Genomic DNA, 16231 nt, shown 5'->3' with positions numbered 1-16231 from the left:
AAATTCTCTTCTTGAATTTGGTGCTTTTGCTCTGCTCTTCCTTTTGCCATAGCAAAGCATGTCTCCACACTCTCTCCTCATCCACCAGCTCCAAGATGATAGCTCTTGAAGATGCGGGGGGGGGACCTGAACTTTATTCTCACAGAGTGGCACCATGGCTGCATGACTGACTGCCCTCTGTCTTTCCTTTGAAGGCTCTGCTCTTTTCTGTCTAGAATACAAAAATATTTCTAGAGCCAGAAAGGAGGAAATCCTGTTGAAATAGCTATGCAACATATCATAGTTAACAGCATCTGGGACCTAACCCTCTTTTCTCACAGACAAGTGCCATTCCCACAAGACTGACATCCATTCAACTCCTTCCTTCACTGGCTGCTACTGGATTATCTGCCACAGCCCTTGCAGAAGGTTAAATGCAGCTCACCTCAGGCTATCCGGTAGCATGAAAGTCCCCAAATGGAAGGTACCTAGGTCTGAATGCCCTCAGAAGCACCTTTATTAGGGTAGTCCTCTGTGAATGCCCTAAACCAGTCAGCTGCTGGCTGTAAGCAGCTGAGCAGACACAACTTCTCTCTCTCCATTTCATGGGAGGACTTGTTTTTTATGATACTGGCTCAGGCCCTGAGAAACAGAGAATGAGTAAGAGTGAGCCTGGAATATCTAACTGATATATATAGTCATGAGGGACTATAGCTGTAAGATGAAACCCCATCTCTTTAGAACAGGGAGAACTAGTGTACTTCTGGGTAACTCTGAAAGACTTTCAGGGATATGCTTTAGGAAACTGGAACTAAATTTTGGGTTGGGCGCAAAATGGAGTAGATAGGTACCTCAGCCTATGCAAATCTCTCGGCAGATCTAACGCTGTGTTTCTACAATGCACTATATAAACACAACCTTGAAGTGTACGTGTCATGATTGAATCCAGAACTCTTTTTCCAGGCAAGAGAAACAAATCATGTACAATTTCTCCAATGATTTTGCTGAAATTAATTTCAACATTTTAATAATTATAGCCTGCTTACAGAACCCTTGAAAATATGGGGCATCTTAAATGAAGAAGTAAATAAATGCATCAAAAATAGAAGCAGGCACTCAGTCTGCACCCAACAAAACAGCTGTGTGTATTTGCTTCTTATGGCAAATTAGGAAAAGCCTTTTAACTACATGAGACAGTTGGGATTAAGGATGGGACAGCCGGAATTCTGAATCCCAGAAGCTAAACTCTGTGGTCAATGGGAAAGAAGCGTTCCACTGCAGTGCTTAAAATTAGGGAAAGTACAGCAATCATCCTGCAAGAAAATTACACTGCCCATTTCATTTTCAGCTTTGCTTTCAACCTCTACTAGGAAATCTTCCTTTGTAATTTTACTCCTAGATTATACCTTTTTTTCCCCCCAATGGTAACAAATCTATTTTCTTCTCTTTGCTAAATCACTTTTTAACTTCCTTAACTCAATAGTTTTTATTTACCATCTATTGCTGGTATTGTATTTGCATGAGTTCATTCAGAGAGCCCTAAGCACTTCTTGTATTCTGGAATAGGTGCGTACATGGGATGCAGGGCAGGCACAGGGCTGTATGGTCTGATGATACTCATCTCTATGGACAGAAAACCACAAAATTGTGTATTTTAGGAAGGTCCACTTAAAATCAGGGTTTGTGTTCTGGAAGTTAGTATCTGGAGGATGGAGAAGTGCTTTATGATCTGGTTTAATGACAGGACCACATCACTAGGTGTGTTCTTAGAAGCGATGTTCAGCAGCTGGCTTACTTGTTAGAATTTTTCCTTGGCTGGGCAATACCTGTGGAAGAAACCACTGCATATCAAGAAAACTTTAGCCAGGTATCTTGGCTTGTTTACAATTTTATTGTGCAATTCTGCACTTCGCTAGCATAAATAATTTTTTTAAAAAATTTTGCTTCCTAATAATAAGAATAGTTTTGGCATAATCTGACTACAATTTGGAATGCCACTTCTTTGGCAATCCAATTTAGCGTATCATGATGAACTAGTTCTAATACACTTTCAAGTCAGCATTTTTAAATGAGGGATACATCACACAGAAATTTGCCCAAAGAGAGACATAAAAGAGAGAGGAGGTAATTTGTAACCTGGATGAAGATGATTCATGAGGTTTGATGCTGGCACTGCGATCCCTTCTCACTGGAGCTGGCTCCAGTGTAGGTAGTCCTGTGGCTGATGTTGTTGTGGTCCAAGTTGAGGACACTCGTCTCAGCAGTCCTGGAGGCAAACTTCTCCGTAAGCGCTAGAGAGAAATCAGTTGTCTAGAGTTTATATAGGCTTACAAAAACTTTAAACATCCAGAAGAAAAACATTTCCGTTTGGTTAATTCTGCCTGACAAGCCCTAGTGAGGTACCTTAAATCCAGATTCTCCTAGGTATTATGGTGCCTACCTTCTAGTCAAATCAACACAGCTGGTGCTTTTAATGTTTGAGGGTCTGGACCATCCTCCCCATTTCAAGTTTAAAAAAATGCATATATCCATAGCCACAGATGTTGAACACTCAGAGCTCTCACTGGATTCAGCCAATGTTGGTTGTGCTCTTCAAAAATTTAGGTCTTACATGATGTGGCCAAAGGCACTTAAGTCATCAGGGCCACAAAGGTGAACGAGGGATTGGAGCATCTGTCATAAAAGGAGAGGCTGAGAGAGTTGGGATTGCTCAACCTGAAGAAGAAAAGGCACAGGGGAGATCCTACCAATCCATATAAATACTTTATGGGAGGGCGTAAAGAAGATGGAGCCAGGCTCTTTCCAGTGGTGTCCAGTGACAGGACAAGACGCAATGGGACACAAATTGAAATACATGAAATTCCATTTAAATGTAAGAAAATATTTTTTACTGTGAGGATGACTGAACACTGAAAGAAGTTGCCCAAGGAGGCTGTGGAGTCTACATCCATGGAGATACTCAAAACCCAACTGGACATCCTCCTGAGCAATCTGCTCTACGTTGAGCCTAGAGAAACCTGCTCCAGGCTTAACTTGCTTGAGCTGAAGGACTGGACTAGACAATCTCCAGATTAACCTCAGCTGTGATTTAAACTGTCATGAATGCTCAGAATCAGAGATTCAAGGCAAGAAAGGCTGTAAGAAAAATAAGGGGAGTTCCAACTTTTATTCCTGCTATATCTACCCAATCCAAAGATCATCCACTGAAATAAAACTTTCATGCTCTGGGATATGACATCTCCTGAAAAGCTTAGAGAAAGCATCACTGTTTACAGCAGATTTTTCTTGACAACCCTGCATTTTTCTTTCACTTGACTCTTCCTTTTCTCCACTAATACAACTCACATTGTTTTCCAAATTTTTGAAGGCAGAGGTAATAAAGGATTGTGGTGGGTTGACCCTGGCTGGAGGCCAGGTGCCCACCAGAGCCGCTCTCTCACTCCCCTCATTCACTAAACAGGGGAGAAAAGGCATAACGAAACGCTTGTAGGTCGAGATAAGGACAGGGAGAGATCACTCACTAATTGCTGTCACGAGCAAAACAGACCAAACTTAGAGGGGGAATTCATCTAATTTATTACTAGGCAAAACAGAGTAGAGGAATGAGAAAATAAAATCAACTCTTAAAACACCCCCCCCCACCCCTCCCATCTTCCTGGGCTCAACTTCACTCCCGGCTTCAACCTTCCCCCCTCTCAGCGGCACAGAGGGACGGGGAATGGGGGTTACGGTCAGTTCAGCACATGTTGTTTCTGCCGCTTCTTCATCCTCAGGGGGAGGACTCCTCTCATCGTTCCCCTGCTCCAGCATGGAGTCCCTCTCACGGGGTGCAGACCTTCAGGAGCAAACTGCTCCAGCGTGGGGTCCCCCACAGGGTCACAAGTCCTGCCAGCAAACCTGCCCTGGCGTGGGCTCCCCTCTTCACGGGTCCACTGGTCCGGCCTGGAACTTGCTCCAGTGTGGGCTTCCCACGGGCCGCAGCCTCCTTCAGGTGCCTCCACCTGCTCCAGTGTGGGGTCCTCCACGGGCTGCAGGTGGAATCGCTACACCCCCTCATCCTTCCTCCATGGGCTGCAGGGGGACAGCCTGCTTCACCATGGCCTTCACCAGGGGCTGCAGGGGGATCTCCGCTCCGGCGCCTGGAGCTCCTCCTCCCCCTCCATCTGCACTGACCTTGGTGTCTGCAGAGTTTCTTACATCTTCTCACTCCTCTCTCCGGCTGCAAAAGCTCTCTCTCTAAGTGTTTTTCTACTTCTTAAATATGTTATCACAGAGGCACTGATTGGCTTGGCCTTGGCCAGCGGCGGGCCCGTCTTAGAGCCGGCTGGCATTGGCTCTGTCAGACACAGGGGGAGCTTCTAGCAGCTTCTCACAGAAGCCACCCCTGTAGCCCCCCCGCTACCAAAACCCTGCCACGCAAACCCAACACAAGGATGATGATAGACAGTTTTTGTGGATCCAGATTTGTGTTGCAGATGCTATAATTTTGTAAGATGTTTCTCTTGTAGTTCTCATGAAGTGTTTATAGTTAACAACTAAAATAAATATGTCTCTGTGATGGAGAGCTTTGACTTTGCCAGAGGGTTAAGAGATATGAGATGGAAGACACTTCTGGTTCTGAAGCTGAAACTTGCAGATAAATATGTTAGCATACTACCTCCTTGCCCAAAATGCTCGGCATCAGATTCTCAAGGTAAAGACCCTAAATCTATATTTAGACATTTAAATAAAGGACTGCAAACTATTAGTTTTATGAACCATAATACATTTAGGTCAGTGAATTCTTCACTCAAATTAGGTCTCTGTAGTATTAGCTCATTTCTTCATCCTTCATTTCTCTTCTCACTTGGTATTATGCAACAGCAAACTGGAATCTGTTCACTGTGTTTGCTCATGTGATGGCAGTGTTCTCCCACTTAAATTTTCCCCTCAGAGCCTAGAATACAGCTATTATAGACATGTACACTAAAATAAACTGGAAAATGTGCTTAGAAACCTGTGAACATCCATTTCATATATACAGCTGCTACATAGGCAAATAGGGTAATAATTATCATCACACTAAAATAAATTAAAAAAGAATCACAAGTGTTGCAATTCAGATGCCGGGAAATGTTGGAATGAATGCTGGCTCTGCCATTTAAACTGTTAAAACTTAAAAGCATTCGCCTGCGCAACGTACTCTGCCTATATTTAATTTTACAAGGGAGATTGCAGTACAAAAGTACTTTGGTTTAGTTTCAAAAGTGAAATGTCAGCCTTGCAGGACAGCTAATTAGCAACGAACCTATAATTCAAACTACTTCAAAGCTGATGCGTTCTTTCTAGTTGTTCATTTACTAAATGTGGGTGGCTAACACTGATTATTTCCTGTCAGATTCCTCAGCATTCATAAAGCCATCTGTCAAGGCAGTAATATATTATTTTTTCTTTGGTTCAGTCTTCTTTTTCTTCTCAAGCCTGCTTCTCATGAGCTCACAATATTTGTCACACTAAGTATTGTGGTGATCTTTTTTGGTTTTTTGTCTGTTTGGTATCCAACATTTTAAACTTGATCCAAAGCACCTGGAGGTCATCAATAGAGACTTTTTCATTTACTTCAATAGGTTTCACACCTCTAGCTAAGGGCAGGAAGAAGAGACTGAAATTCATACAGAATTTCAAATTCCAATCCTCAAAGTGGGCAAAAAGGTCCCTCACATTACTACTAAATTTCCCACTGCTCACTGACTAGGACAGTCAACCCACACGCAGTGTCTCAAATCTTTTGAGTGGGAGGAGAATTTCCCTGTGAGAAGTAATGAGGCAGACTTGTGAGTCTGTATGCTGAAAGGCTTTTGCTTGCTCTGCTCCCTATCATTTCTTCTCTCAAGCTCCAACCAACACCTACGAGGAAATATGCACACCGTCTATGTGAGCTATCTTGTGTCAAACATCATCTTCTAAAGATGCCTGAACCAAAGTTAACCTGGCCATGAGCTGAAGGATACACAGGAACTGTCTTACTATGAAACCAACATCTACTTAGCTGTCCTTTTATAGTAGAGCATAATCAGTGCATAAGATGTTAATCTGAAGCCAACAAGCAAAAACCCCTGTGACATCTCCCACTAGTCCAGTGCTGTCCCTTTAGGCAGAGCCAAGTTACAAGATGATAGATGGGGTCCAGTACTCACCTTGGGAATAGCTAGTTTCTCTCCTTTCTCTGGACATTCCTCTGAGTCAGAGCAGGTGTAGTTCTCACTGAAGGACACCAAAGGGTTCACCCTTGGCTTGTGGATGGCCTGGAAGGTTAACTGCGTATTAAGCAGGTTGCTCACTGTTCTCAGTGAAGTACACACGTTGGGGGGCAGTGAAGGATCTGCCAGAAGGTCTGTAATGAGCCCGTGTGCTTCTCCCATGACAGCGATATCCACTGTGATACTGGTACCAGAAGACTAAAGAAGACAAAAATAATACATGTAAAGCAATAGACATGAACAACCTGCTGAGCAGTATCTAAAGCTGTGGTGAATGCTCCACAACTTTTGTTAAAGCGGTTACCCACAAGGGGAAAAATAATAACATGAATTAATTCTTTAAATAAGGAGAATCATACTGAATAGATCGATCATCAGGCATAATGCTCACAGACCGCAAAGACTTTGGAATTTCATCATATCTGATTTCACAGCTTTCAGCATCTGCAGCTGACATAACCCATGTGAATGAATTGTTCAGGCTCCCTACAGAGACATAGTCAATGGCCAGGGGCTATTTGCACAAATAATTTTGGAGACATAGCTTGGGATGGGAGGAATCTCTTGAGAGATGCCTTTCTACTAACTACAGAGGCATCTAGAACAACTAATGTTCAATGGTTATGCTTAGATGAACAAAATGAATCCCAAGCACATGCTGAGATCTTTAAAATATCTCCACACTATTAAAATATAGCATTCTGGTACAGTGGCAACAACATTCTTCTCCAAGCCATTGTGTATTGGGCAGCTATACCAAAAATGAAGTGGAGTAAAAAGTGGATTTTTCAATCCTTATTTTATTCAGACAGAAGTGACGAGAATAGTTACTCTGCAGACTTGTATGACTGATTCAGATGGTCCTTACTTCCTCTTGGGTTTGAAATATTTACCTACTTTACATTTATCATTTATGAAGAACTATTCACTAAAGTGATGCATAAGCAGAAATAATACCAAGGAGCAGCTCACATCACTGCCAAATCTGACTCACTCTACCCAGTACATGTATATAACTGATCTGTAAATGACGCACTGCAAACCAACTGTGACCCAGGCAAACCGTCTTCATATGTGTAGTCCCTCCATCACGCACGCAGGTAATGTAAGACAGCTGTAGCACTGGGGTTCCAGTGCATGCACAAGAGAGTTGATCCATAAACGCATCTTTGAGTTTCTCCAGAACTTCCTGACATTCGGCAGGTCCAACTACCAGTAGGGCAATATATTGGCACTAAAAGAAACAGTCTATTGCCAAAAGCAGGAAAGCTGTCAAGTCTGTCAATTGACGGCGATATGATACAAGTGCAAAAGACTGAGGATCTTTAAAATCTACTAGAAGAACAGTGAGACTGGATGCACATAGAAATAGAACAACTAGAAAGGCAGGAGGCATATGAACTTTTAATGCAGCAATGACATTTCAGCCTCACTAGCCGGTGCACTAAAAATCATCATAAATTCTGCATGGAATCACTAATTCAAGACACTCCAAGACCGACCATTTTTCCTTTGCTGCGTTTCTGACATGTAAGCTCAATCCTGCTGCTACTGTTTGGGACTTTTCGGCAGGTGTACATGCAGTTTGCCAGAGAGACCATCCCAGGATATTTTGTACTAATTTATTTTCATGTATTTCTTAGAAAAAATCTAAGATACACGGTTTTCGAAATGGAGAAGTTATGCCTCTGAAGAGAGCATACAGGTTTCTTGGAGTGGCAAGTACATAGCATGGAGAACTGGGCAGACTGCTTAGGAGAAGAGTGATCAGAACCCCGGACACGAGTGACTCACCAGTGATAACATTTATGGACCTCACAACACATCAAAGAACAGTGTGACAGAGCTCAACACTGCCTCGTTCTCACAAAAGGCTTTACAGGCAATAGCAAAGTATTTCTGAGGGAAGTGATACATTATTAACTAAGTATAGCTAAACTTCTCCCCACTATCTTCCCAGTTGCACAGTGTGGACATCAGGTCCTTGGCAACAGCTGTTTCACTCCACTCCTCCTGTCCTACTTCTTGCTAACACAGAGGTAAGCCGCAGGACCAGAAGACAGGCCTCCTCACTCACCATCCTCTCACGCAACCAGAAAACCAGCCTCTTCTTCCCACATTTCTTTTCTTTGTCATGATACGAAATAAAATAAACCAGAAGCTGTTTGATATACTGAAGTGCTATTTCATCCTACTGAAAAAAATTAATGGCTGAAGTTAATTTAATGGCTCTTTCATTGCTTATCCTCTCAGGACTGCATGCAGAAGATCCTGGCAGATGCTAAAGAAAATTCTTAAATTAAAAGACAAGGCTTGGGATGGGAGGAATTAATTATCTATCTCAACCTCAGCCCTGAAAAACAGACCAAAGGGGAGTGAGGGATAATACATCATTCAAAGTGCGATAGAAGCCCCATATTTTCAGCAAAACTGCATAATCTACAGTTTGAAACTCTATTAAGCCTGGAGCCTGGAGTTGTTGACTGCCAATCAGAGACAGAGATTAATACTTCAGTGAAGTAAACAAGTCTGACTCAGCGGGCCATAAGCAGAGGCCAGATTTTGTACAGCAGCACTAACATTTTGCAAAGCAGCCAGCATTGTTCTCCGTGATTAGTACCAAGTGGGGAGAGGGAAAGCCCTTCTCTTCTCCATGGTGAATTTCTGCCACATGGTCTTTGATATGTGGGGAGCCCTTGTCACATCTTGGTGACCCCTGCCTTGACTCTGGGACCCAGCAGATTTCTCCGACTGAAACGCCAGGCTGTACTGAGTTATGCACGGAGCTGGTGCTGAGGCTGTATGGCCCAGGAAGAGGGACGCCACACACCGGGTCTGCATCCTCCCTCCTGAGCCGTGCAGGCACCTCACCGCGAAGGACAGTCTGCACTCAAATCGAGTTAGGTACTTACACACGTAACACACAGTAACACTGCTGCAGCCTATGCCCCGCCAGAACAAATCAGTGGAAACAAAGCAATTCTCTCTTTGGAAGTGTGCCTTGCACCTGGGAAAGGCTTTGGAGCTTGGTAATAGCACGTACGATACCACCTCACCCTCTACACAATGTGCTCTTCATACAGCAAGGTGGCAGGACCTTCTGCATTTTTGACCTGCAGATCTGACCCTTTCAACTGACACCTCACATGGAACCCATGTGGCCGTCCACTTGGTCCATCCACAAGGAACACGCCCAGAGAGGTCAGCTCCATGCCTACAAGGAGGTGCGCACAGGGTGTCCCTCACCATGGTTGAAATGAGACATATATCCTGCCAGCATAGCCTGGTCAGGGTCACCATAAAACATCAACAGTTACCAATTTGTGCAACATGACATACTGCATTGCACAACACTTCAAAGTGAAAACACTGCACGGAATTGAAAAGACATCACTGTATTGTAGTGAGCTGCTTTAAATGGCACTTATATATATCTCTCTCTCTCACAGTTACAGTATTGTTTGAACTACTTAGAATGAGAGAATACGTAAAAGAACAGATCAAGCTTAAATTCCTCTTGAAGAAAGGAGCAGAAGAGGGTAAACACTGCTATAATCCACTGATTTCAATACATTAACACCACATCCTAAATTGGTACAGTTTATATGTTGTAATCTAATTGCATAGAACTTGTATACAGAAAAACAGTTTCTTTTTTGAGCAGTTTGAGTATTTCACCTATCTCAAGATGAATTTAGAGTACTATCAGACTAGTCTGACTAGATAAAATTACAGGTATTTAAATTACTATTTTCTAAAAACAGTTCAAATTGGATGCACAAAAACATTTTAAAATTTTTTTTTTTAGATTCTCTACTACAAAACAGTAGAGAATTGGGCATGTTTTGCAAACCATTACTCAGAAAGTAAACTAAAATGTCTTTCCCTAAAGGACAAGGAAACCTGGAATTTTTTATAAAATACATCTCATGATGTGAAACAATATAAAGATCTATGCAAGACAGGAAATTGCTGAAAATTTTAGATTGTATATATTCACATACACGCATGTGCACACATATACACACAGACAGTCCTTTTAGGGTGAAAGTGCATAGAAAATCTATGCTCAGACTTTGTAAGTAGTTTTCTACTAATGTGCATAGCCTCTGCATGAACTGATCTGGATTCTTTCCAAACCACTTTACTCATCGAAGCTCAAAGGCCGGATACTGGGGAATAGAGGAATGAATAACATGTTTGCAATCAACACTAACAAACAACTAACTTGATAAAACAAAACAAAACAAAACAAAAAAAAAACAAACAAAGAGCTAAGCTAAGGTGAATTTAATTTCACACTGGTTAGTATTCATTTACGAATCTATGCTAATAATTGTAAATGCAGTTTCCTTCCATGAATTTCAGAGAAGATTGGCTTACTGTTCACTTTGTGACTTCACTCCTACTCTGATTTAAGCGATGTCATGCAGTGACTAAAACTGAAATGCTCGAGGGCATGAGAATGAGAAAGCAAACAGGCTGGAAACAAAAGCAAAACCAGATCAACTAAATACTCTCATTGATAACTAAGGTAAAGAGCAAAATAAATTCCTTACAAAGCTGTAAACCAGCTGGTTTTGTGCTTTCTCCTCCCCCCCCTCCACCGCTTCGTTTTTTAAACTGGTATCCAGGTGGGTGTTTTAGGCTGTGGTACCACCTGGAATTCCCAACTGGGCCCAAATGCACTTGCTGTATGTTTTGGGGCATCTTTTTAAGTACAGAAATAAAAGAAAGGGTTTTCCCCTAAAGAACTTATATGTAAAATAAGATGGCCAGATCACAGTAGGATGCATTAGAGACCGGGGACAGACATGCATAATTCACAGTACCAACTGTGCAATCATCTAAGTTTGCATGGGTGGGGGCTTACTGGGAATTTGCAAGAAAACTTTCATGTACCAAAAAGCGCACATACTGCTGCAACTGCAGGACCGTATCACAAGTAACATGTCCCGCTGTCACACAGACAATTTTTGTCAGGGCAGGAAACTTAGCTTCATGGAATATTCTTAAATGCGATATGAAAACAATATCCTGGTGAATTTTAATGATCACTTAGAATTTTTAGGTTTGAATAGTTTGTTTCGATTCTGTAACATGGCTAGGAAAAAAAACTTTCAAAATTTGCATAACCTTCTGTAGATTTTTTTATTACATTTCACAAAATCCCATTCGTTTTCTTCTATTAAATTATATTATGCATAAAAATCTAAGAATAATGTTTTACTCACTAGGGGAAAGAACAGATAAAACTGTGTAGGAAAAACAATTTTAGGAAAATAGGAAAAACAAATTCCTTTATCCATAAGACCTGATAGCTAAATTTAGTTTATGAATTGTCCCTGGTCAAGAAACAGTTGACCCACCTGTAAAGCAGATTTGACATCCTTATACTTAACAGATGCCTTACTGCAAATAAAAGTCTCCCCCTCCATTGGTGTTTCACCCATGATTCTCTTAAAATTGAACTCAACCAGCTTAACTAAAAAATACTGCTTGCTCTCCATCCTACAAGAAAGGATGATTAACATGATAATACAAAACCAGTCAAAACTTAAGCATAATAAAAAAATAGATGGAAGGAAGGAAGGAAGGAAGGAAGGAAGGAAGGAAGGAAGGAAGGAAGGAAGGAAGGAGGGAAGGAGGGAAGGAGGGAAGGAGGGAAGGAGGGAAGGAAGGACGGACCTAGTTATCAAACACAAACCACAATTCATTTCACACAGCCTCATGTTAGGGAAAAAATAAAATCTTCATTTGCTGCTGTGGCTCGTCCAAGGAAAAGCATTGAAGGCAGAGATGCTGGCCTTTCACCATGTTACGCTCAAGAACACTTTGTAAGAAAGAATGGGGGAGGCAAGGAGGAAAAAAGGAAAAAAAGCCACATCCAGCATATCTTCAATCTTCACACAATTACGAGCAACAATAAATCACAATTTGATATAGTTTCCAAGTCACATCATGAATGCTCAGGCCAAGCTGTCTGGAAACAAAATTAAAAGCAAATATAATTCTCCATTATTTTAATGTCCACAGAGCGATTTGAAGGATAAACATGAATTGGCTTCTATGGAAATAATGAATCATTTTAAAGGCGCCACAGACTTAACTACTCCACCTTCCACTGAATGACTAAGGAGAAAAGTGTGCACACAATTCTTTGACGTTCTACTTTTCTGTGTTTAAAAGCTGCAGAACTGGAGTTTTACCCAGACTTCTTATTTTTATTTTACTCTTATTTTGTACTAACAGGAGATTTCAGGTTTTCTCTTCTCTGGTGAGCAAACAGGACATTTATGAGAATCTTTCTCCACCTTAATGAAGCACAGCATTTCCACTGCTCGCTGGAGGTGGACCAACCACAAGCTCTGTAAGGCATATTCTTTGGTAGGACTGAATACAGTATGTTCCCATTGCCTCATCACATTGATAAAAGGAAACCTTTCCTAATCATCAATGTAATCACTGATTTTGCTGCTGATTCTTCAAAGCACCCAGAGCCACATAACCGTACACCAGATACTGACACAGAAAAGATGAGCCTGTAATGAGGGAAGAGTGTAGACCTTGTGTGAGCCATAACGATTACAGTTTTGACCCTGGTTATATGGCACTTGGGATGGCACCACTGTAACAAAGCAGATGTTCCTGGTAACAATTACACTGAACTGATCTGCAGAGCAGAAAATGTCATGACTGCCACACGCGGTGTGTCTGTAGCTTGAGCACTCGCCACCGTGATGCCAGAGTCCAAGTATCGCAGCGCAGCCAGAGGAAATTTTTGAAAGTGGTTCTGCAAACAGAGATCTAATGAAGTGGGGCTCACTGAAGAGTGATATTTTTTGTCCTCTCAGCACTCACTGTATTGCAATGACCCCTCTCCTCAGCAACAGCCCTGTGGCCACACAGTCAGCAGGAGGCTGCCGTTCTTGGGGCTATGTGCATGCTGCTGAGCAGGCTTATTTATGTGGGGCTTTTTCTGTAATCGTGCACTGTGTTAAACTGCCAGTCATCAAGGCAAGGCTACTAATTTGGACCTTCCTCTGGTATCCCATCACAGGTTGTCATAAAATTTCTAGGAAGACAATAATCTCTGATGCTTCCTTCCATCTGCCACACGTCCTTGAAACTGTCGGACAGCATGATCACGTAAGCCTACTTTCTTTAGAAAACCAGGACGCAAACAACATCATTCTTAAATGGCTCTAACATTTAATCTATTCAGAGTAATCAGAATCTTTGCAAATGTTGAATTTGGAGCCTTTAAGAAAGAGGCACTGGTTTGAGAAGGAAATACTTTTTCTTCTTTCTTATAAGACCTCTGGAACGTATCACTGTTTATAGCACACTTTGTCTGGGGCTGCAGTTGCCATCGTCACATCCTGCACCTCTACCTTAGGTGACACCATTCACAAAGCTCATAGCTACAGCTGACTAAACTTCTTCCATTACAGGACCTTTCAGTTCATGATAGCTTTGTCGGCCAAAGAGCTCAGACTGAAACATATACTGCCAGGTATTTGTCTGGGGTAAAATATTTCAGTGTTTGAGAAAAACTGCTCAGATCTTTACAAGAACACTGTTGGAGTGTTTTATCCATGCTAAAAATTCTTAGTAAACTGATACCATTTAATGTGCAGCAGGCACTGAAGGTGCAGTAAGGCCTTTTGCTTTCCCTGTCCTGCTATGTCCAGATGTAGGATGCAAACCAAAAAATCCTAAAACGTTTGGGAAGATGTTTTAGGGAATGGCCATATATGGGAAAAACAAACCCAAAGCTAGCCTTGCGTGACCTCTGTGAGTTGTCAGAAACCAGCCACCAAACTGCCTGAGTATGCTGCCTGTCCTAAGTGCACACACCTCCATGCACTGCCCATGTGGTCTTGTGCACCGTGCTCAACATCCCAGGGGGCAAAGGATAACATTTAATCCAAATCGCACTAGCAGTCTGCAACTCAGACTTACACCTCAATTATTCTTCCCTCTTGTTGAGCGATGACATCATGGTAATTGTTAGCACTGATAACACCACGAGGAATGTTCCTCTCTTGAATGCCCAGGCTTGGGTGAGCATCCCCCTGGATGGGCCACACCTTAGAGAGAAGTCTGTCTCATAGCTTTAGCAAAGACATCTACATTTAAAAAAAAAAAAGATGTAGGAGATTCTTTTGCATATCATACTCAATAGACAAACCAGCATGCCCTCAGGAAAGCATGGCTTCAAAGTTTTCACAGATAAGCATTATGAATTTAAAAAAAACGAAAACAAACAAACAAAAAAACCCCAAAAAAACCAAAAGAGAGAGAGAGAGAGAAACAGAGAATACATTTTAGTCCTAAGCAGTTTTGGTGCCATCTGTAACTTCCAAGGGAAACTATCAGTTCTAGCTTTCAGGTCACCTAGCAAAAGCTTTCCCAGATTTGTAACATGCACCAAAAGAAAATCTCTTTGTGGTTGTTGGCAAGCAAACAACAAAACCCCAAAAGATAGATGCAGAAATCATCTCAAGGAGTGGGATGACTAGATTTGGTAAGATCCAAGACCTACAGACTAGGAAAGTCTGCACCCATGTGGATGCAAGTACTGGACATAACCCAGTGCAACAGAATTCCCCACCATTTATATCTGACAGAAAGTACGTCAAATTAACTAACTCCACTGGTACTGACATATGTAGTTCCTAATTTTCCACATTCCCTCCTGCCACACTAGAGTACAAGTATCTCAGCTGCTGCTGGAAAATCCCAGAAAGCATAGAGGAAAGGGGCAGAGGGCTGTTGTCCAGAGTGCATGCCATGGGTAGCACGACCACCACTCCACAGCACATAACAAGGGCGAGAGGCAAGCTGGAACCAGCCGTACACATGCTCTGCCTTGGGCTCCTAGGGAAATCCTAGTTCAAATGAAAATACCCAGAGAGCTTTGGTGACCTCCTGCATCAGGCATCCTGTGAGGAGAATCCAGAGAAAGCAGCTCCTGGAAGGAGGCGAGAGCACGAAGAGCACGACTGGCTAAGAGCCGCCAGTCGCAGCTTGGAAACCTTGTGGAAACTCTGACGCTGAGGTTTGATGTTCTCGGCAGAGCCTTGGGACTCAGTCACCCAATTCCAAGGGACTTTCCGTGCAATTTGGCTGCCTAAAAGCCTTAAAACAATCATGACTATCCCACCCTGAAGAACTACTTGATGACGTAGAGCAGATCACAGAGTCAGTCACAAATAGTCAGGGTTTATTATGCAAAAAGTAGACACTGCTCCAACTAAACTCAGAACTTTAAAAATTATTTTCTTTAAAACACAACAGATGGGAAAAATTAGATTCTAAATGGGGCTCAAATCTGCTTTGAATAACTGAGACTGAGGAAAACAATTCTGTACTTCAGAGACTGTCCTCAATTGTCTTACATTACTGTTCTTCAATTTGTACATCAGATGGTTGCAAATTGGTAGCTTGAAGCTGATAGTTTGCGTTCATGCGAAGAAAGCAGTGACAACTGTCTTCAGTCTCAACTTGAGATGCAGTAACACCAGCTGGGACCCAGCAGGAGCGGGACACTGGGTGCACGCACAGCAGAAGATATGCCATCTATTAATACCTGGTGATCTTACCCATTTGAGTTTACAGCTCTAATATCCCAACTGCCGGCTTAGCATGGGAAGCTATTTTAATTCTACGGTGAACTAAAACAGAGCAGCCAAATACACAGCATGAGTTAAAAAAAGATCCATTGAAAGCAATAATCACGATCCTGCCTCCTGCGTACTAACTAATCCTCCCACATTTTCAACTTGACAGTCTCAGTTACACTAGAACAAAGCCAAAGGAGCCATATACTGACTTACTTTCTCCCTCGCAAAATATCTCAGACACTTTTGGGATGCAACTTGAGAAGCAACATCACAATTAGTAGCAAGTTGCAGAAATACATATGAAAATTATCCCATCTAAAGATTCACATCCACCTCAGTCCTTCACAAAGGACTGTTTAACAGTATTAAGCAGAACAGCATTAC

The 16231-nt window shown here is 42.1% G+C and overlaps 1 protein-coding gene across 2 annotated transcripts in view; it reads right to left on the bottom strand.

Annotated features, from left to right (window-relative positions):
- The window catches only part of PDE3A (phosphodiesterase 3A), a 277695-nt gene that overhangs the window by 47178 nt on the left and 214286 nt on the right, over window positions 1–16231 (bottom strand). For both annotated transcript variants that reach the window (XM_054824716.1, XM_054824726.1), the window contains 2 exons: window positions 6156–6416; window positions 2116–2270 (listed from right to left, as the gene is read on the bottom strand). In XM_054824716.1, coding sequence (XP_054680691.1) covers window positions 2116–2270; window positions 6156–6416 — 416 coding nt within the window. The remainder of the gene's footprint in view (window positions 1–2115; window positions 2271–6155; window positions 6417–16231) is intronic.

Source organism: Grus americana, chromosome 1 (assembly GCF_028858705.1).
Source record: "Grus americana isolate bGruAme1 chromosome 1, bGruAme1.mat, whole genome shotgun sequence".
Taxonomy (NCBI): domain Eukaryota; kingdom Metazoa; phylum Chordata; class Aves; order Gruiformes; family Gruidae; genus Grus; species Grus americana.
This window is presented reverse-complemented; position numbering and strand designations above follow the sequence as displayed.